Source organism: Gambusia affinis, linkage group LG07 (genome assembly GCF_019740435.1).
Source record: "Gambusia affinis linkage group LG07, SWU_Gaff_1.0, whole genome shotgun sequence".
Lineage (NCBI taxonomy): Eukaryota > Metazoa > Chordata > Actinopteri > Cyprinodontiformes > Poeciliidae > Gambusia > Gambusia affinis.
Genome location: NC_057874.1, coordinates 3293350 through 3315835, shown reverse-complemented (window position 1 = coordinate 3315835; position 22486 = coordinate 3293350). Strand labels below are relative to the sequence as shown.

General features: G+C 38.9%; 2 protein-coding genes across 5 annotated transcripts; one reads left to right on the top strand and one right to left on the bottom strand.

Annotated features, from left to right (window-relative positions):
* On the top strand, window positions 1-3107 carry LOC122833686 (acidic mammalian chitinase-like). 2 transcript variants are annotated; one of them, XM_044121471.1, is made up of 12 exons: window positions 1-30; window positions 141-203; window positions 301-327; window positions 430-634; window positions 755-811; window positions 972-1137; window positions 1239-1363; window positions 1434-1557; window positions 1840-2022; window positions 2141-2257; window positions 2334-2466; window positions 2613-3107. In XM_044121471.1, the coding sequence occupies exons 2-12, from the start codon at window positions 179-181 to the stop codon at window positions 2858-2860; spliced, it is 1410 nt and encodes a 469-aa protein (XP_043977406.1). In that variant the 5' UTR covers window positions 1-30; window positions 141-178; the 3' UTR covers window positions 2861-3107. The 2 variants fall into 2 exon arrangements, with proteins under 2 accessions (XP_043977406.1, XP_043977405.1); XM_044121470.1 differs by lacking the exons at window positions 1-30; window positions 141-203 and having other exon boundaries at window positions 243-327.
* A 3019-nt stretch (window positions 3108-6126) lies between these two features.
* Window positions 6127-16391, bottom strand: LOC122833682 (endochitinase A-like). 3 transcript variants are annotated; one of them, XR_006371021.1, is made up of 6 exons: window positions 16150-16364; window positions 11109-11168; window positions 7860-8189; window positions 7378-7762; window positions 7124-7285; window positions 6127-6852 (listed from the first exon to the last, which is right to left on the bottom strand). XR_006371021.1 is itself a non-coding variant. In XM_044121466.1 (2 exons), exons 1-2 carry the CDS (start codon window positions 16193-16195, stop codon window positions 9610-9612), a joined length of 1605 nt encoding a protein of 534 aa, XP_043977401.1. In that variant the 5' UTR covers window positions 16196-16391; the 3' UTR covers window positions 8196-9609. The 3 variants fall into 3 exon arrangements, 2 of the variants coding, with proteins under 2 accessions (XP_043977401.1, XP_043977402.1); XM_044121466.1 differs by lacking the exons at window positions 6127-6852; window positions 7124-7285; window positions 7378-7762; window positions 7860-8189 and having other exon boundaries at window positions 8196-11168; window positions 16150-16391; XM_044121467.1 differs by lacking the exons at window positions 6127-6852; window positions 7124-7285; window positions 7378-7762; window positions 7860-8189; window positions 16150-16364 and adding an exon at window positions 13513-14162 and having other exon boundaries at window positions 8196-12224.
* Between the last annotated feature and the right edge of the window lie 6095 nt (window positions 16392-22486).

The following is a 22486-nucleotide window of genomic DNA, read 5'->3' as shown; positions in this document are numbered from 1 at the left end:
CACTGTTTGGATTTTTGGTCTGGTCCCACGGTGAGTTGATGAGGGGAAGGACATCCTCTAATGTTTAGCTGAAACTGGCTTTGTGTTGACTTTTCTGTGTTACTCATTTAACAACGCTCTGTTTATTTGTTTCCTTGTAGTCATCTGAAAAAGTTGTGAGAAAAAAACAAATTACAACATGGCAAGGCTCGTACTTCTCACAGGTATTGTGAAAATTATGGTTCAACAACCATTATGAGGTCCATCTATACTGTTGAATGTATAGTTTAATTTGTCTCCCTGTTCTTTTTTCCACCAAAGCCTTGTGTCTGGTGCTTGTCCAGCTGGGTAAGATATGATATACTTTCATCAACCAACACGATTAACGTACTTAATTTTGAAGAACTGCACTCTGAGGTTATAATTTCATACTTCGTTGCTCTTTCACAGCGTACACAAGCAGAATGGAGTGCTATTTCACCAACTGGTCTCAGTACAGGCCTGGTGAAGGCAAATACCTGCCACAAAACGTAGACCCCTTTCTGTGTACCAGTGTGATCTATGCCTTCTCCATCATCAATCACGCCAACGAGCTGGTTACCTATGAATGGAACGACGATGTTCTCTACAAGGCCTTCAACGACCTGAAGTTGAGGTAAGTCAACTCAGTTAAGATCATTCTGTCAGACGACAGAATATACTACAATGAACATTTAAAGCAACACTGCATTACAGGCTCTTCAAAGAAAACTCTGTTTTCTTTTTCTTTTTCTAGGAATCCTCACTTGAAGACTCTGCTGGCTGTCGGTGGCTGGAACTTTGGATCCACTCAGTAAGTAACTGTGGAAATCAAAATGTTACCAAATATGACTTCCTGATACAAGGATGACACATCTTGATTGTCTTTTAAACTCCTGAGACAAATTACCTTGATAACTATTGGCTGACTTTGTCTAAAAAGTGTCTTGGTCCTTAAAACTTGCCTCCTGCAGGTTTTCCATCATGGTGTCCACACCAGAAAACCGTCAGAAGTTCATCCAGTCTTCAATCAAATTCCTGAGGCTGCATGGATTTGATGGACTGGATCTGGACTGGGAGTACCCAGGTTCCCGTGGAAGCCCCCCTGAAGATAAGCAGAGGTTTACTCTTCTCTGCAGGGTAGGTTGAAAAACAAAAAGAAGCTTCTTTTATAAACCTAAACTATGTTTCCATGTTTTATTTTGACCTCCATCCTAACAGTTTTGGGGTGATTATTGCAGGAACTTGTCATAGCTTATGCCGCAGAGGCTGCAGCCACAGGTAAGCCTCGGCTCATGCTGACTGCTGCAGTGCCTGCTGGAAAGGGGACCATCGATGGTGGATATGAGATCGCTGAGGTTGCCAGGTAAGTATTGTGTCAAGTTGTTTCTCACAGGAAGTCTGGGAGTTGTTGACTAAGGGTTTTGTTTACCCAGGGAACTGGACTTCCTCAATGTCATGACCTATGACTTCCATGGAACTTGGGAGCAGTTCACTGGCCATAACAGCCCACTGTACCAAGGATCTGAGGATTCAGGCGACCTCATCTATTTCAATACTGTAAGGATCCCTTTGCATCCTTGTACCATCCTAAAACATACGTCAGGTTAACTGTCCCCTAATTTGCCTTTAGGTGTGATTGTGTGTATGCAAGATTATTAGTTCTGTGTGAATCTGTATTGCCCTGTCCAGAGTGCACCCCACCGGCCATCCAAATGAGACAGGCCCCCCATTCCTGTGATCTTGCCAGGGCTATCGATGCATGTGCAGAAAATGGATGGATTGTTTTGGTACCATGGAATTTTTATTTATTTACCATTTTTGTTCAATCAAAATTCTTAGGACTATGCAATGAGGTACTGGAGAGACAATGGCACCCCAGTAGAGAAGCTGAGAATGGGATTCGCAGCGTACGGTCGTACCTTCCGCCTAACATCGTCAAACACAGGTGTTGGAGCCCCTGCTAGTGGACCCGCTTCAGCCGGACCATACACCCGTGAAGCTGGATTCTGGTCCTACTATGAAGTAAACAACTGCCTTTGGACACTTACTTATATGTATCATATTACTAGTATTTGATGGGCAATGGCCTACAAACAAAATACAAACTTCTATATTCCTGACAATGTTTTATATCGTTTAGATCTGCAACTTCGTGAAGGACACCACCATCCAATGGATCAATGACCAGAAAGTTCCATATGCAACTAAAAACAATGAGTGGGTAGGATTTGACAACAAGGACAGCTATGCGATCAAGGTACGTAGAAGTTCTCCCAGAACTCTTAGTGTGTGTGAGGTGATTCCAACAACATCTCTTATTTGTGGTCAAACAGGTCAACTACCTGCAGGAGCAGAAGTTTGGTGGAGCCTTTGTTTGGGCCCTTGATTTAGATGACTTTGCTGGAAAATTCTGTGGAGAAGGAAGCCACCCTCTACTCTCCCATCTCCACAATCTTCTCAACATCGGTAAGGCATGGTAGCATTTGACCTCAGTCTACACTAGAAAGATACAATGTCTTCATCAATGCTATTCAGTGTTTTCTTTTTATAAAAGGGAAATGCGAATTTATGAGTAGTACTTATGTAGTAATACTACAATTCTGCCTGTACAGAATTTCCACCAATGCCCTCGACCACCACCCCCAAGCCTGGCGCTAGCACTACGTCTCCAACCACCACCACCACCACCACCACACATGCTCCGGGACCTGGCTTCTGCAACGGCAAGCCTGACGGTCTCTATCCCCACCCCGACGACAAGAGCAAGTTCTACATGTGCGCTGGAGGCATCACCTATGAGCGGGCCTGTGGATCTGGATCCATCTTCGATGACAGCTGCAAGTGCTGCGTTTGGCCTTGAGCTTTGAGTGGTAGCAATGTAAATTTTAGCTCAAACCAACAATCAAAAAGACTGCAAATCTCCTCTTTCATGTACTTATCTGTATTATAACCTGATGCAGAAAAAGAAAATGTAGTTTTGGGAAAATATGTAACCAGAAATGAAATTTGCTAACAAACAGCAAACAGAAACTACCTTGGCACCCCTGACTACATTATTGAGAGCTGTCAAAATACATGTTATTGGAAATAAAGTAATCAAAACATTATATCAGTGTAATTTTCTTGTAAATAAAGTAGATGAGATCATGTAAGGACCACTTTTATGTTTGCAAAAGAAAGGGGGAGGTGTGTAAGCCTCAGACCTCCATCTTAAGGAACAAATATAATGTAGAAATATTGAAGCAACATTTTTTAATTTCAGCCAAGTTAAAGTAAGGGCACAAATAGGTCTTCCACACTGCAGACAGTCCAAAGACTCCAATCCAGGATGTCTTACAGGACAATACAAATCTACATTTCAGAGCAGCCGTCACAAAGTCCTAATCTCAGTTGTAGGCCTACAGAAAATCTGAGCAGATCTGTAAAGGTGAGTTCTGTGTACTTAAACTGGAGTACACAGAACCCAGCCGGTTTAAGCCATGCAGTGCATCACATTTATTACTGGAACACATCTATCAAGAGAAAGATCCCAATTTGAACTGATTTAAGCAGTAGCTCATAGATTCCTCCTCCCTCTTTCTCCTGCCTCTGCAGTTGTCAGGTGTACCAAAAGTGGTCAAGAAGCTGCGTAGAGACAACTGGTGGGCCGCTTTGGTGTGAAAACAACTGTCTTATGCTGAATGTAAACAACGCAAGAATCTTTCATTTTCTCCAGAAACAGGTCAAACGCTATTTCAATCATGATAAGATGAGTGGAGGTTATAGAGGAGTAGAACTGTGCCAGTGTTCACCTAGATGCAACAGCCAGGGGTGTCAAACTCCAGTCCTCGAGGGCCTCTGTCCTGGAGTTTTTAGATGTGAAACAGGTAGAAAAGACTTAGTTCACACCTACATTTTCCCTTTACAACAATCTTAGGGCGTTGATCGTTCTAAGATTGTCGCTTGTGATTTCATAACCGGCCATCCTGTAGTGTGTTGTGTGTTACGGTAAGTAGATCGTGGTGGCCGCTCCAGTGCTCTCTACAAACAACCAATCAGAGACGTGAGGTGGGTTTTAGCCTGTCAATCACAATCTTTAGCCGTCAGTAGAAGGTCAGGGAGGAAGTGGAGGAGATTCATCTTTTCACAGATTATCTGTCTCATAACAAACTGTCATGAAGAGAAAGCAAGGCAGTTGTATGCCTTTAAAATTGTGCTGCTTTTTATTGGTCAAATAGACTCAAGAAATTGTAACAGCAGTGGGGCCAAATAAAATTTTTTGTTATGGGCCCAAGTTTCATGATGGCGCCCCTACTGGATAGATAGATGTCAATCTATCTACACAGACAGAGAGATGTTTGTATCTTTTTCTTGGTTATAAATATCTAGTTTCAACTGTGCCTCTATTTTATTATTATTATTATTATTATTATTATTATTATTATTATTATTATTATTATTATTATTATTATTATTATTATTATTATTATTATTATTATTATTTTTAAATTTTTAGGTGGTCATGTTTCATGCTTTACGACTTCTGTGGTCAAAATCTGGGGACAGTTCAAGTGTTCTGCTTTTCATGTGGGAAAACTTCAGTTCTTGGCACAAAGTGAAGACATCAGTAAATAGTCTTGAAGTTCTCTCGGTTCAACAAGCCATAGATGGAAATACCGGCTACCATAATTTCCGGACCATAAGACGCGACTTTTGTCTCATGCTTTCGACCCTGCGGCTTATACAATGATGCGCCTTATTTATGAATTTTTTCTAATGGCCAGTAGGGGCGCTGGAGCAGAAAAGGTAAGCGTGAGACAACATCGTGGAGAATCATGGAGAATGCAAGAAGAAATGCATATGATGCAGCTTTCAAGTTAAAAGCAATCGAGCTGGCCGATAAAGAATATCTGATGCTATTTCAATCCGACACTGAGGAAGAAGACTTCCATGGTTTCAGTGCACAGGAGGAAGAGGATGACGGCTCTCTTAACTGTATGTTATATAAACCAGCCCTGTTAGTGTTGTTTTGCTATATTGCTGCTGTTCAGAAAGAAAAGCTACGGCATATTATTAAAACTTTAAAAACACTTTCTGTGTACCGTCTTTCTTTGTAAACATCTAATGTTTCAATGTAAGCACATGCGGCTTATACACCGGTGCGGCTTATGTATGTACAAAATGTGTTACCTTTAAAAATGTAGGGGTGCGGCTTATAATCAGGTGCCTCTATAGTTTTTTACGGTAGTTATCAGTAAATATGCTGTTCCAATTCTGATTCTGATTTTTGAATATTTTTCTATTAACATACTTTACTGTACATTACTTTTTAGTACACTATTTATATGCTACTTTTAATAACTCCACATACTTGCGTTGAATTTTTGCCTTTACTGCATTTTACTCTGTTTTTACATATTTTATCTTCTATCTTTATGTGAACCGAACTGCTTTAATTGTGTCACAGTTAGTTTAACAGCTGAATTTCTCCTTTGCTGGACAGTAAAATAATTTCTATTCTGCTCTATTTTGTTTTACAGGGTCGGTGCTGGACTCGCTCTCAGAAGAGGATCTGATTAAGACGTACTTTCATGACGGCTGCAGTCCTGCAGAAGTTTTGGATTTCTTGTCAACAGTTCACAATGTTCAAATGAGCCGTTGCTCTTTAAAGAGCAAATTTAAAAGGTTATCAATGTTATGGAAACCAATGATGTCATTCTAGACTGTTTGTGTTTTTTCTGCTGAAATTTTTCTTCATTTGTTCTAATTTTGGTTTGTTGTTAGTCCCAGTTCTGGATGATCTGATGAATGATCTGAAGGAGAGACACGTCTAGTGCGGTTTGTGTTCATGGGTTTGCTGCAATGTGACATTGATGAAAGCAAGGAAAGATGGACTACAAATACCATCAGACCTGCTGAACAGTCTCACTGTTCATCTGGTAAACCAGATGTCATGAACCACCTACCTAACAAGATTTTTGTTGTTTTTCTCATTTGTTTAATTAATATCTGGTTCATTTGTTGCCTGTTTGGCAGCTTTTAAAAATTGTCAAAAAAACCAAAACAATAAAAATCAGCCATGTGTTAATAGTTTGTCACTTTTTATTGTAACAGTTTCTGATTACATAAAAATATTCATTTCTAATATTTATATATAAATACAATTAAGCATTACAACAGTTTTCAACAATAGTCATAGCAGTTGGTAGTGACAGTTGAATGTAGAAATATAAATATAGAACTAAACTATGTGTCCTGTGCATATTTTACTCCTGGGTTTGGCAGAACAGACTGTGGGTTCTCAGACTCCCAGGAGGAATTGGGACAGTTTATGACCGAGTCAAACAGCAGTCAATGTGGCCATGACCGTCTTTAGGGACAGTTTGAGGGCCTCTAGAGACAGTGGCCCCGTGCATCCACTGACTTGGGAATCCTATGTGGAAAACTACATAAGACTGGAAAACATGGTGGACTTGGAAATAAATGAGTCTAAAATTTAAAGGTGTGTCAAACAACCCCAACGCAGCAGAGTCAGAACTTTGACAGAGCAGGTTTCACAAGTTAACATCCACATTTGTGTTTTGTGATTCTTTATTTGAAGTCAATAAAGTCCAGAGAGTTTTGTATCCCAAAGTCCATGTCTTTTTAGAAACTGATGGTTTGTCTTGGGCTTTGGTATTTTGTCAGTGTTTGAACAGGAAAGCGAGGTTTGGTCCGTCTCAAGGAGAATCCTAGCAGTCTGGTTTCTTCTTGTCGTCTGGTGCTGCCCTTTTCACTGAGATGAACCTCAAAGATTTCCTCTCACATCAACTTTTCCACACTTGAAGCTCCAAAGCAGAAATGAAATCCAGGGTTGAAAGGTCATCCTTGAATCTAGAAAACATTTAGGACAACCATCAATTACTGATGCTAAAAAGAGCGAGTTATCAAATGGATGTTTTACAGTCATAAATAAACATTAATATTTCTAATCTTGTTTTTTGTTCAGCACAGGTAATATTACAAATCACCTGAATCAGGGTTTTACTTATTTGTCTGCTGGCTACTGTTGATTCTTACCCAACATTCACTTGTTTTAACTGCAACAAAATAGTAACTAAATTAACATAGTTGGCAACACTTGGTTTGTTATTGAAGGACCTACTTCACATGATCTCTGTCTCTTCATGCTGTCCTGTCCTCAGCTGTCCCCCTGGTCCATCAGAAAACGTTTTTTATGGATTTCCAGCAGGATTTTCTGTCTCCTCAGTCCTCTGTGTCTTCTCTCTCCTCATTGGTCAAGAGTTGTTGTCTTTTCTCACTGATGCTGGAGAATCAACACATAATCAGACACACATTCAGTCTAAATAACAGATGACTGAAGGAGACTTTCTGATCAAGTCATCATCATGTCCTCACCTTTTCCACAATCTCTTCCAACCAGTAGAACAGCAGGTGGAGCAGGTCTTCTGCTTTATTTGTTGGTCAACTCAAGTCATGTGACATGAGTTGACAGAGAAATGAAATAAAGAGAAAAGACAAGAGAGTTAAAGAGGAAAATAATCATGGACAGCAGACAGAACCAGTTTGGAACTTTCAGCTCAACTCTACGCAGCTCCATCTGAAATGTTTAGTTATGTTCAGTAGATAGAAATGTTCTTACTTTTTTTGTCAACTGGGTTCTCTTATCTTCCTGACGCATCAGGAAACGTCTCTGGATTTCCAGCAGGATTTTCTGTCTCCTCAGTCCTCTGTGTCTTCTCTCTCCTCATTGGTCCAGTGCTGTTGACTTGTTTCAGTCATGCTAGTGAACCAACACATGATCAGACACACATTCCTTAATTTCGGTCTAAATACAAGATGATTGAATCAGTCTGATCAAGTCATCATCATGACCTCACCATTTATAAAATCTACTAGAACCAGTAGATCAGCAGGTTCTCTGCTCTATTCCTGATCCTCTTTCCATCAACACAAAGCTCATCAAAGCTCTGATGTTATGAAAGAACTCAATGAAAACAATAAGACAGAACAAAAAGGTCAGTGAGGAGAAAGTACAGCAGAAAGTAGAAATCAGATTCGAGTGTTGACCTCAACTTCATGCATATTGAAAACCTTTAATTGTGTAAAAGTAAATGTTCTTAATTTTTTTCGTCAACTGGATTCTCTTATCTTCCTCCACCTGACTGACGGTGTTGAAGGTGGAGGATTCCAGGTTCAGAAGATCCAACCTGGGATGATCAGAACATCAGAGATCTGACACGTCTGGACCTTGGATCAGAGACTAATGTCTGTATTTTTTAATGTCCACATGGAGAACCACGAAAGAATCCAACGATGAACCTGAAAGATTCAAACTGGGAGACTGGATTAATGAAGGACCAGGTGAGAACAATTGACTATATTAGAAGCACCGTGTGGGGAAGCACCGCTATTACACCCTGAAACTTGGCATTTATTCCTGTCTTTTTCTTTTATCCTTAAAGATTTTAATTTGTTCTCTGCGGGACGTTTAAATTCTTCTACATTTTAATTTGTCCACCGTGACATCATATTAGTCCTAAAAGATGAATATTTCTCACTACTTGAGAAGCGTTGTCTCCATCCTTAGAGAAATGAATTTGTCCAGAAAAGCGTTGTCTCTTCTCAGTCTTAAGAGATTTTAGGTTTGACACCCAGCAGCATTACCTACTTTTAAAACCATTATTATCACCTGAGTTTAAATGTCTTGCTCATTTTAACATGTGGTGTTGAGGGTTTTGGAATCCAGCCACCAAATGATTGATCCGTGGATCAACAGTTCATATCCGGGTCCAAAGGTCCTGCCTATTTCTCTCTTCCTCTTTCATCTTTGAACGTTTGAATTAACTCCCGTTTTTACTGTCGCTGCCGTTGTTATTTCATACTTTAAAACGTTTCATTTCCTGTGGTTTTTATAAAGTCCAGACCAGAATGATTGTAACTTTAAAACCGCTGTTTCAATCCGTTTACACCAGAGCTCAACCGATTATAATGTGTCTCCATTTGTATTTTTTATGTCTTAAAAATTAGAACTGTCATAAATATTGTTTAAATTTTAGAGTTTAATTTGCAGCAGTGTTGTCTCAATTGTATTGATTCCAGTGTCCTGAGCCGCATTGCCTTAATAGTTTTGAGGTTTGATTTTTACCCAGCAAGATTGTTTTATTTTAATATTAATCCTGTAGCGTTGTCTTATTCCTTTTAGCGTTTATCTTTTATGCACCATCCATGTCCGACTACTTTTAGTGTTTTTTGTTTCCCAGTATGGTCTTGTTCCTCAGAAATTTAAATTAGCATCCTCCAGCATTTAGTCATACATTCATTAACAGCAAAAAAGTCAGCATTGCCTGTTCTACCAGAAACCTTAATATCTAGAATGAAACATCTAGCAGTGGGATAAAGAAAAGCCCTGGTGCAAGACGCTACCTAAGGCATCCTCGGTCCTGCTAGAATCCTTAACATCTAAAATAAAATATCTAGCAGCGGGATAAAGAAAAGCCCCGGTGCAAGACGCTACCTAAGGGATCCTCGGTCCTGCTAGAAAGCCATTGGCTTTAACAAAAACAACATAGAAATTCCAGTATCCTAATGGGTCTTCTCTGGTAGGTCTTAGTTTTTCAAGATCCCAATCTAATCAGAGTCATCACTTGACAAGTCGTAGTGAGGTCTAAACCACACTTGTCTGGGACTCTCTCTTCCTCTAATTCCGTCAGATCCAATTCCAGATGTTGAGGGTATTGGTTCCTCTTCTCTGTCCATTTGAGACTTCATCCAGACACAAAAACAAGGGAATGTCGCACTTGGAATTTTGCAGTATGTTGCTGGGGAAGTACTCACGACAGGGGAAGACGCAATGGGATCCTCACAAGCTGTGCTTGGTGGACGACTGAGGACGGGGGATGACAAAATAGGATCTTCACTGATTGGGGGACTGATGGCATAAACAGACACAATGGGACCTTCACATGGTAATCTTGGCGAGGGACTGAAGACAGGGGAGGACAGAATGGGATCCTCACTTGCACTCATAGGTGAAAGACCAAAGGGTGAAAAGAGGTGATCCCCCCACAATGACATGGGCGAGGGACTGCGGTCAGGGGATGACTGAAAAGAATCCTCACACAACACATTTGTGGAGGGACTGAGAACAGGTTCCTCTTCATGATCGCTGTTCCGGGAAATCTTGGGAGGGATCTCCTCTTCAGCACCACTGTCCCTGGTCCTCTTGGACGGGAGCTCATCTCTAGGTTGATGCTCCCCGGTGCTTTTGGCAGAGGGCTCCACTTCAGAAACACTGTCCCTTGTCCTCTTGGCTGGGGGCGCCTCTTCAACATCATCACTGTCCCTAGTCCTCTTGGCAGAGGGCTCCTCTTCAGAAACACTGACCCTTGTCCTCTTGGCTGGGGGCGCCTCTTCAACATCATCACTGTCCCTAGTCCTCTTGGCAGAGGGCTCCTCTTCAGAAACACTGACCCTTGTCCTCTTGGCTGGGGGCGCCTCTTCAACATCATCACTGTCCCTAGTCCTCTTGGCAGAGGGCTCCTCTTCAGCATCACTGTCCCTTGTCCTTTTGGCAGGGGGCTCCTCCTCAGAGTCACTGTCCATTGTCCTCTTTCCGTTTTTGCCGGTCACCGATGTCATACGAGTCGCATCCCCTACCAAACCTACCTGATGACGTTGCAAGACACCAAAAGGTCTGGAATCATCTGGACTCAAAATGGGCTCTTCAAGTGAGGTCAAGTGAAAAATGTCCTCTTGAAACTTCTGAGTCATCTCAAGCTCAGCGTAAGGACGGTCCACCGTTGGACTGCAGCTGGTAGTACTGATACTTCCGTAACTGGTAGTCCAATCACTACCTACCTCATCTTTACTGTAGCTGGTAACAGAGCTACAACTGGAGCTGCTAGCCCAGTCATTTAGACTGGAGCTACCACTGGAGCTGCTAATACAGCTACCACTGAAACTGCTAGCCCAGTCATCTTGACTGGAGCTAACACTGGAGCTGGTACTACAGTCAACAGACTGCGGAGGTGAACTACACCTCGGCACCTCTCCATGATCTCCAGAAACCATGTTGTCTGATATGGTTTCTTGGAAAACATTTGACCCCACCTTACCAATGTCCTTACCATCGGCTAGATGTTCCTCCAACGTTGGGGATCCGTCTTCTGGAAGAGCTACACAATGAGCTGTGAAGGAAAACAAGAAAAAACTATAATTTAGCATCAAGACCTTCACAAAAATCCAAAGCAATGTTTAAAGAGAACACTGAAATACCAAAATACACTAACCCAGGTTTGAGAATGTCTAAATATAAATTAAAGAAGTATGTGCTGTGTTGAGAACTTTTTAATAGCTTTTAAAATACCTTTAATCTTACATTGTACCATCAGTGTGAATAAAATAAAACACTGTTACAAGTTACTCAGTTTACCCTCCTATAACTCTCACAAATCTTTGATGCTGCTGAACAGATACGTTTTACCTTAATAGCCAAAACAAGATACATGAGCCATTCATTACTATTAAACTTAAATTACTGCTTACATAACTTTAAAGCTATAAAAGAATTGAAAAATAATTAATATGTTTCCATTAGAATTTTTAAATTACTAAAATGTTAACTGTAGTTAATTAAAGTCCTCTGAGCTCCACAAATTTTCAGAATCACATCCACAGCTAATCTGACACCCCGTCAGTAAATCCTACAGTATGAATAAATACCCATATACTCCTACATATAGCCAACAGCAGAAATGTACATCTGTAAAAAATCTGAGTCTAAAGACTGGGAATCTAAATAAACAGGCCGACACAAGTGGCCTTTCCTCCGTTTCCAGTAAAAAGCAGCTCCTACAAAAATAAAACTGCTTATCTGGTTTAGAAATCCATATGCAGTGTTAAAACGGCCATTATATTTTGTCTGGAGATGAAGCCAGACAAAATAATTCAAATAATAATCTGCATCCTTTATGTGTGCACTATGCCTCAAAGTCTTATTATCACATGTTAATATTACTCCAAATGGCTCAGTTATGGCTGCAGGTAGTGTTATGAAATTCATTACATCAGTCTGACAATCATGGCTGCACACAACCCAGCAATCCCTTTGGGATTAATAAAGTATTTTTGAATTTGAATTCTGTCAATATTACTCTCTCCATGGAGACAAAGAACATCAACAAAATGAATTCCCCAAAAGTAATTCTCTCAAACTAAAATAATAAGTTTTCCAATCACCACACCTAGGCCTGTCGCGATAAACGAGAAATCGATTAATCGTACCATAAATTAAAACTATCTACGTCATTTTAATTATCGCCGTTATCGTCTCTTCCAGCCTTTTTCTCTTTCTGTTGATGACACTAAATGAAAAAGGCTCAACTCCGGTGCTCGCCACTGACCCTCCCTTCCTCATTTCCTTAGTGTAATGCCCAGCGCACACTACACCATCTTAGTGCTGTCGGTCGATTGTCGGCCCATTTTCAAAATCTGAGACCACACATTAGCCGACAGAAATCCTAGGTATAACGGTTCCAATGGCTGGCTACAAGTCCAGCTAACTAATTTTAAAACCAGGCATTAATCAATTCTTTACTACAATCTACCTGCAACGCATGTGGCTCTAGTGTCAGCGTAACGTCCTGACTGAATGAAAATCATTAGAACCTATTTATGTCACGTTAACGAAGAACAGCTGAAAAGTTACCGGGTTCATCAACGTAGCGATTTCGCTCCAACTCCTCCCCTCGTCATTTCTATATTCTTTGTACAAAATGTTTTATAACCATTAATGTTGTTTCCACATATCATCTCCAATGTCCGCTGGACTTCGGGTTGCGCCGTGTCAGCTGTTTGGGATTCCCCTCGGTAATTTCCCCTCAGAAAGCGCGGAGCAGAATCCGCGCTTTCTGATTGGCTACCTGTCACATTCAACAGGCTGCGGTAACAATCCCAGCGGGGAAAACCCCTGATTTAGATCGGAGGGGCCACAACGATCTAGCGTAACACACCACACACTACAGGATGATCACAAGAGACAATCTTAGTACGATAAAAGTTCTAAGATTGTCATAAGGGGAAAATGTAGGTGTGAACTAACGTGTAGTGTGAACTATTGCATCAGGTAGTCGATGTGCCCATCTTCTCTATTTAAATCTAAGGATTACTGAAGGGCAATATGGTAAACAGACTTTATAATCTGAACTCTTTTGGCTGAATGCAGTATTTATTTACACTTTGGCTTTATGTTATTTATTTTTTATTCAAGTACATGTTTGCTAATGGAGACTGAGAATCAATTTTATTTTTATTTTTGGTTGTTTTGTTTATTTTGTTTATCAGTTCCAGTGTTGGGTGTTCTTTTTAAAATAAAGTGCATCTATCTTTGGCAGGAAATCGCATGCATTATTACGTCATTTCCATTAAATCAGTGTAAAAAGGTCTTCAAACAATACTATCGTCTATCGCAATAGTTTTTTGAGACAATTAATCGTTCAGCAAAATTTGCTATCGTGACAGGCCTAACCACACCACTATTAATATTGCTGACTCTTTCTGAAAACATAATCAGCGTGAAAATCTGTTACAGCTCCAAATAAGCAAGGGACCAACACAGCATTAAAATAAAAGTGAACAATAATAAAAATATAAACTAAACTATTTAGTAATAATACAGGAGAAATGCAGATCTAAAATATCTAAGTTATATAAACAGAAATATATATCTAAAAACTTTTCTAATCTTCAAGTATTAAGGTTTTATTTCAAGCAACGTATCCAAGGAGACCAAATGGGTTTTTGAGGCATTTTCTGAAACCCGGAACAGGCACTGACTTCTTATTCCAAAGATCTGAATAAAACTAAACAGATCTTCTAAAACCAGAAATAACTTTTTAAACTACATAAGCAGTATTAAACCCCCACAATCCCACCAATATTTGAACTAACAGATGAATCACAACCGAACTACCTGAAACCGAGATCATTGTTTTTCTAATGAATTTTAACATTCACTGATAACATTCAACTAACTTCTGAAAATGATACAATGGAACAAAACACTGTTTTCTGGTCTTGAGTAATTACAATAAACAATTTAGTTACTTTGTTAAATCAACAGGCACACATTGATTGTTCTTTAATGACTTTTTCTAAGAATAAAGTTGTGTGTTGTCATTTAATCAATGTATCCATGGAGACTACATATAACACATTTTCAAAAAGCTGGTTCCAAAACTTCTTTCAAAACAAAACAACTACAGTCAGCATTACTGACATTTTCCAAAATTTCAAATAACTAGCATGTAAATCACAATACAAATTCAATGAACTCACAAATATTTTACATCCCAAAAATGTAAATTATACCGTCCTAAGTTTTTGTCTTTCTTAACTTTTTATTGAATTCGTTTTATATAATTTCCCAAATATATCCATGGAAACTAAATATGTTTAGGCATTTTTTCACCAGATACCATTTTTTTTTTACCATTTTTTTTAAATGGACAAAGAACCATCCAGCTTGCCAAGAATTGAACACCAAAGTCATAAAAGCTAATTTTCACAAAGAAATGATTATTTTGTATTTGAAAATCAGATTGGATTGATGATCACTACGACACAGACACACACGTGCGCGCACACACACATATAAAGCTCATTACTGGGGCGACAGTGGTAGGAGTTTGCCCTGCAATGGCCGGCCTCTATCGTTGTGTCCTGGTCAAGACTCTTCTCCCACTTTCCTGTTGGCCAGAAGGGCCAATGGCTTGATATAATAGCTGTGGCTACAATCCATTAGCTTATCATCATCAGTGTGTGAACATGTGCATCAATGGAAATTACTGATTTTATGGAAAGCCTCTTTGAGTGTCCTAATAAACCTCTACAAGTCAGAATTCATTGCCATGGAAACCAAATATGTTTTGTCAGAGCATTTAAAAAAAATAAAGGTCAAGAACAAGCCAGTTTTCCGTTTTGGTTTGTTGTTTTTTTTTCAAACCAGCATAACAATTTTTCTCAAACACTAGTGCTAACATCCCGGACATCTATCCACAAATTTCAATAAGCTAATACATAAGTCACAAAACCATTTAAATTAACTCACAAATTAGTTTCACCCCACAAATGCAAAAAAGAGCCATTATATATTTCAAAAAAGTCAAGTATTTTTCGAAGCATTGGACTAGAAAGTCATCAAACCTGATACTCTTAGATCAAATAGCACCGTTTGAGCTTTTTCAAATCAATTCACCCATGTTAGCATTCCTGGCTATGCTAAAAAAAAAAAAACAAAGATCAACATGTCCCTATCTTGAAAAAATAATAAAACTAAACAATTAAATAATAGATTGTCATTGGGAAAATACATTTTCAAAAATGTTTTTTAAAGTAATAAACATTTAATGCATTTCATTCAGCGTATCCATGGATACCGAGTGTGTATCACGGCATTTAAAAAAAACAACAACAACAAAAAAAAAACGGTCAAAAACAAGCAAATTTTCCAACAACTGGACAGAAATTTAACCGTTTTTTCTTCTTTCTTTTCAACACAACATTAACAGTTATTCTCAGACACAAGCGTTAATAAAGCATTGGACGCAAATTCATTAAACCTGATACTCTCAGTACATACAGCACCTTTGTTTCAATCAATTTGCAGATTTTAACATATGCTAAAAAAACAAAACAAAAACAGGTCTACACGTTCCTTTCTTCAAAAAAATGACAAAACTAAACAATTAAATTACAGGCTATCAAAGTGGAAAATACATGTTGTTAAATGTTTTTTTAAAGTAACAGTTTATTTAGCGTATCCATGGAAACTGTTCATCAGAGTATTTTTCAAAAACTAACGGTCACGAACAAGCACATTTTTCAAGAATTTGACATTAATTCAACTAATTTGACTATAATTACGTGAAATACATATGTTTCTTAAATCACTACATTTCCTGGAAATTCAGTCAAGAAAAAACTCATTATTTAAGATAGATCTATGCTAGCAAGAATGCTACTTGTTTTTTTTTTTGTTTGTTTTTTTGTACAGCAGGCAGTATTTCTTTAAAAAAACGCACACAAACACAAAATAAACTAAATAATTCATTATTATTTTAGTAATAACTTGTTTTTGTTTATTAAAATTAGTAGAATAATGATATTGACCTTCCAGCTGACCTCCCTGCTGGTCCTTCTCCTGGCCAGGATCCATCTTTCTTCGGTTTTCGGCTTCTTCAGCAAGTGCCAAAGTCAGCAAGCGCTTCTTGATCAAGTTTTGCAATGTAGACTTATCCACAGGTTCAAACCTTCCGGGGCGTTATGCTCTTTCAGGCGTCTCCTTCAAAAGTCCCGTAGCAAAGGGAAAGAATTCAGAAGGTCGGCGTCATTTATAGGGCTGCCGACGCTAACGTCGTTTCCATGACTTTCATTGACGAAGGCTCAATGACGAATGCACGCGCTAGTGCGCGAGAGAAATTGGACTACACAAATTACAAATTGCACCAGCTAAATAGTAAAAGATTCATGCAGAGCATCTTGTGTTGTAGTACATAGTTCGGTTACAAATCCCTTTTACAAGGCCGAAACTATATTAATATATATAATTATAACATAATAGTACTTTAATATTAATGTTAAATTGTTATCTTGATATAAGTCGAAACATTCCCACATAGAGAAGCAACAACTTTTGTACGTATCAGAGAATTTTTTATATCATTTTATTTATTTAGCGAATATGGGAATAAGAGAAAATCTGCTATTCTTGGAAAACTCTCACCTTCCCTTCCTTATAGAGGAGAGATGAAAAACATCTGAATGAAGTCAGCTGACATTTAAAGCAGATCCTGTCTTTCAAATGAACCACCAAACTGAAGGGAGGTTTGACACATTGTTTTATTGTAAGAAGGTAACAGGGCTGGCCTGAGGTAATATGGGGCCTTAGACAGAACCCCCTTCTCCCCGAAACCCTTCCTACTAAGAATCTCAGCATCATTAATGTTTTAATATTGATAAGGTGAATCTGTGAGAGGAAAACCAGGTTTATTGGCCGAGTTTAAAATCAATCACTGATTATTGGTTATTTGTGAACAAACCCAACTCAAACACAAAGATTACACCATATTGTAGCCATGGTAACACAACAATCAAACTATCAAGATGATTCTTTAAACTTTTACAATGTAAACTTCCTTATTAAATACTAAATGTACACAAAAAATCTCAGCTGAATGCATTAAATAAAATGTAATAACATTGTCATTCTCTATAAATGAAGGTTACAAGTTTAGATTTATTGTCTGTGGTACAGTTAAACTATTTCTAGGGGCCCCTGAATATCATGAGGGCCCCTACCAGTAGCTACTGAGTTTTCTTTGCCTTGATATCTCAGTCTTATAATTCTAAATCTCAGAGGTGTTAACATCAAACAATTATATAGAGTTAGTTTTCTGTTTGTAAATATGATGGTAGGAGTTTTGGATGCGTAGCACTGACAGATAGACCGATCCAGCCATGCTACTGTAGGAAAATCTGATGAGGTAGCACAGATAGTCAGAACACCGTCATGCTGTATGTTTTACTTCTTTCCCAGGTTTAACGCACCTGGATCCTATGATGGCTCGTTAGAAAGCCTAAAGAAGACTGACATGCTGAAAAGGTTGTTACTCCCACCAGGGAGAGAAGTAAAACATGCAGGATGGGAACCCCTGCAGTAAAGTGCAGGGATATATTTATAGTTTTCTCCTCATACCACAGCAATCACTTATTAATAATCGTAAAATAAACAATAAGCCTAAAATCGTACTGCTGCAACAGACTGAATGTTCTGCTCTTTGTGTTTGAAATATTTCAGTGGTTTTTTTAGGGTCGTTGGTGTCAGTTGCTATGGCAACGAGTCTGCGTGTACCCTGGCCAATGGAGAGAGCGAGAAAGACGTGGTTTTGAGTTGTACTTCCACGGGTTTTCCTTTGCTGTGGAGCACAGCGCGAAATTAATAATACCTATATTTCCAAGTTTCATACGGCGGCAGCGCGGCTGGATGGCATGTAGTAGATAAATGTTTTTGCCCTCCAGCGTTGTCCACATGCACGAAATAACCTGCATGTTATTGTTCCCTTATGTAAACAATAACATGCAGGTGGCCAACATATGTAAATATGATTATGATTAAGTCAGTGCAAGTCACTTAAATATATATATATATATATATATATATATATATATATATATATATATATATATATATATATATATATATATATATATATATATATATATATATATATAGAGAGAGAGAGAGAGAGAGAGAGAGAGATCTATATCTATCTCTATATCTAGATATATATCTATATAGCTATATATATATTGATAAATTTTGATATATTTATATCTTGCCCAGAAAGATAAATAGTTTTCCAAATTTTTCCCAATTTGTAGTGTACAGGTTTAGACTTCTGAAAGGCTCTTTTTGTTCCATGTTGTTTATATTTTCTTTTTCCAAATGTCCCTGTAAGTAATAAATGTGGTGGTCTAATCTTCTGTTTAGAATTAGAATTAAAAATCTTACAATGGATGAACATGAGTACTGATGTTGTTGAATGTGGGGGAAGCCGGAGCACCCGGAGTGAACCCACAGCTACACGGGGAAACGTTTCCCACCGTGCAGTCCTGGCTTTTTAATATTGAAATGTCCAATTAACTACAGCAGTCGCTCTTTTTCCAATTACCACCAATCACCCAACCCACACCGATTGCCTCCTGTGGTTTACTGATGACAGTTTCATTTGTATGATTCTCAGCAGCTGCCTGATCCACAACGATTTCTGGTTCTGAAATATCTTGTTCACTATTTGCTCCAGAAACATTTTTATTACTGAGGGTCTCCAGTTCACAAGCAGCTTTGATGAATAACTTTCTCCTGTACCAACTGGTAGATCGCTTAATAGCTTGACCTGCTGATCCTGCTGCCCATTCAGTTGTGTTTCTGAGGGTTGTTTTCTTAGCAACAAAAAGAACTCAGTCTGTGTTGAAACCGTTTGATAAACTGGTTTAGATTCACATCTGGTTTCCAACACATCTAACTCAGTTTGCATTGAAACTGTTCTAAGGACTGGTTTTACCTGACATCTGGTTTCCTCCACATCCATCTCTGTTTGTGTAGAAGCAGATGAATAACGGACTGTTTTCTGCTTTGGTTTGTCCTGTGAATCTGTCTGACTTTGTACTGAAACCATTGATTTCTTGCTTTGTCTGCTCTCTGAGAGTCGTTTCCTCATCAGATCCTTCTGCTGTTTCAGTTTTGCATTTAGTTTCTGATTTATACTGAACATCTCATCAAGCTGTTGCATTAGGTAGTTTTGTACTTCCATATATTCCAATTCAGTCTCCTTAGATTTGGCAAGACATGTACACTCAGCTTGACTTGTTGCCTTTTCAGATGAGTGGGGCAAATTCAAACTTCCAGGTAAACACTGTCCTTGAACAGTTTCTGCTGTTGGATTTTCAGGAACCTCAGTTAATTTCTGTATTTGGATGTTGTTCTTTGGCTTTCCCGTCGATGGTGTTGTAGAAATCAAACTGTTCTGGGAATAACTTTCCTTCTTCAAGGAAGCTGCCTCATCAAGTTTGTGTGCCGGCATTGAAACAGTTTGAGATTCAATATTCTCAGCAACAAAACTGACATCAATATGAGGTTCTGATTTGGGGAACACTTTCCAAAACGTTCTCTTTCTGCTGCTGGGCAAAGCTGCCTGATTACTTTGGTTTTCCGGCAGTAGACCATTATTGATGTTACTGTTTTCCGTGAAAAATGCAAGATCTACGTGAGCATTTGACTCGGGGAAAGTTTTCCAAAGCAGTGGCGTCTTCTTGACGCGCTTTGTCTTTGATAACTGTTTGCCCACTTTTTGTTCCTCTTCCTTCTGTGGTTTGGAGATGTTTGTCGTCTTGGTGACCAGTTGTGTGGTTGAAATCACAAGTTCCTCTGCAGATTTTCTTCGTGGAATCTTCCTGGTCACCTTCGTCTTCAAGCAGAGAAGTGTCCTGCTTTTTCATATTTTCTGCAGAAATCTTTTGGTTGACGGGGACGTGTTCCTCAGACCAGGACTTAAATGGTTCCTTGTTCATCTCTTTGGACTCATTCTCAGGTGTCGGTCTGTCCCCTTTCTGATCCACTGAGTCCTGCTTCGGCGAGCGATTCAGTTTCAGTCACTGATGAAGCGTCCTGCTGTTCGATATTTTCAGCAGACTTTTTTTGCTCCTCAGTTGCGTACAGCTCCCACCAGACTGCAAATGACACCTTCTTCTTGCGTTTGGTTGTCTTGGGTGGCTGTACTTCTCTTTTGACAATGTTGTCGGATGCAACCTCTTTGATTTTTGGTTGGTTGGATTGCATTGTAAACAAACAAAGTTGGAAAATCTTACTTTGAACTGCTGAATAAATTCTCAAGAGCTGCTAAAGGGCTGTGATGAAAGTAGACCGATGTGACGAGCTTATATAATCGCTTCTATCAAATTATGGGCAAGAAAAACAACATATATATTTATTTCATTCTATTTATTTATTTTTTATTTTACCTTGTTTTGTGAATAAAAACGTAGGTCTGATGTTAGAAAAACTGTTTATATTTATATTTTTATAATCGTCTTTGCAATAGCGGGACAAAACCCGCCTCACTCCTAAACACAGAAATGCTTCAGCTGCAGAGAAAACTTCTGACTTTAACTTCATCATTCTGCTAAAAGCCCGGTTCGGTTCGCTACAGGCAGTCTGAGTCGGTCCCACCGACAGATATAAAGAATATCTGTCTTTATATCAGACATCCTGATATAAGACACGGTACCACTCGGTCTCTGTTCGATCTGTTTCTCCTTAACGTTTCTACCAGGCGGGTTGAAGCCGCTGCTGACGGGATCTGGGTTGGAGGTTCGCGGCTGTAAATAGAAGTTATTGCAGAACCTCAAGTGTTAAAGGAAGATTCGGCCCAATTAGAGCATTTAGAGTTCATAAAATAAACATCAGAGAAAATACTGTAGAACCGCAGCAAAAAGCCAAACATGCCACAATGAAATGAATCAAAATGTCTCCAAAGCATCGGCGGACTGATGGGGGCCACCGGGGGATTCCAGGTAGATTCCAGGTGGATTCCAGGTGGATTCCAGGTAGATTCTAGAGATGCTCATCGCAGCGGCTGTTCATGCAGGGCCGGCCCAAGGTAATATGGGGCCTTAGACAGAACCCCCCTTCCCCGGAACCCAAACATGTTTAAATATTAATAAGGTGAATCTGTGAGAGGGAGAGGTTTATTGACCGAGTTTAAAATCAATCACTGATTATTGGTTATTTGTGAACAAAACCAATTAAAACACAAAGATTACACCATATTGTAGCCATGGTAGCATAATCAAACTATCAAGATGATTCTTTAAACTTTTACAAAGTAAACGTCCTAATTAAATCCTAAATGTACTTTTTTTGCATTTTATTTAATTAAATAAAATGCATTAAATAAAATGCAATAACAATGTTATTCTCTATAAATGATGCTACAGGTTTAGATTTATGGTCTGTGTTACAATTAAACCATTTCTAGGGGCCCCTGAGTGTCAGGAGGCCCCTGAATGGCCCCTACCCTATCTTGATATCCCAGTCTTATAATTCTAGGTCTTAGAGGTGTTAACATCAAACTATTATATAGAGTTAACCCCTTTGAACTTTTTGGATCTATAAATCATTCTGCAGTCAGGTTGTTCTAGAGGTTAAATAGATATTATTAGAGCTTAATCAGCGAAATGGCAGCAATTTTGCTTATTTCATAACTTTATAACCAGAGACCTTCTCTCCTGTTTAACAGCTTCAGTCTCAGATCAACTCAGACCTTATAGTCAGCAGCAGAAACAGAAACTTTATACCTGTTGGGGAAAATATAGACTAGATTTGCTTTGCATTTCCCCAGATGATGGCAATAATATAGTAGGATCCAATTAGATTATTGATTAATATGGGTTGTTGCTATGTTATTGTAGTGTTTTTGTTCAACGTGCCCCTTTTTAAAATTTGAGCCCCTGCCCCTCCAAAGGTCTCTGCACGGCCCTGCTGGAATGAAATGGCTTAATAACCTCCTTCTTGTGTAGATCAGTTCTCCAGACATCCATGAAGCTGTGGAAGAATTACAGAACTCTTTACAAGTGTGCGTAAAACTTATAGTTCACTCACGTGAAAACACACACACACAATTTCAGTTACTGTGTTTCCGTTAAATAAGAAATGCAATTAAAAATCGCTCGTAAAAGATTTTGCGCCATAATCTTCCTACCTCTTCCTGTTGTCTTCTTCGTCTTTTCCGCCTGTCGCAAAACATTTGTTGATCATGACTGCCTCTGATGCGAAAAAAAGTTTTCCATTGTTTCGTGAAATACACTAATTTTATCTCATGCTAGTATACAATCTTATTTATTGAAAATGTATTGTTTTTTATTTAACTGGTGTTTCCTCTAAGCCAAT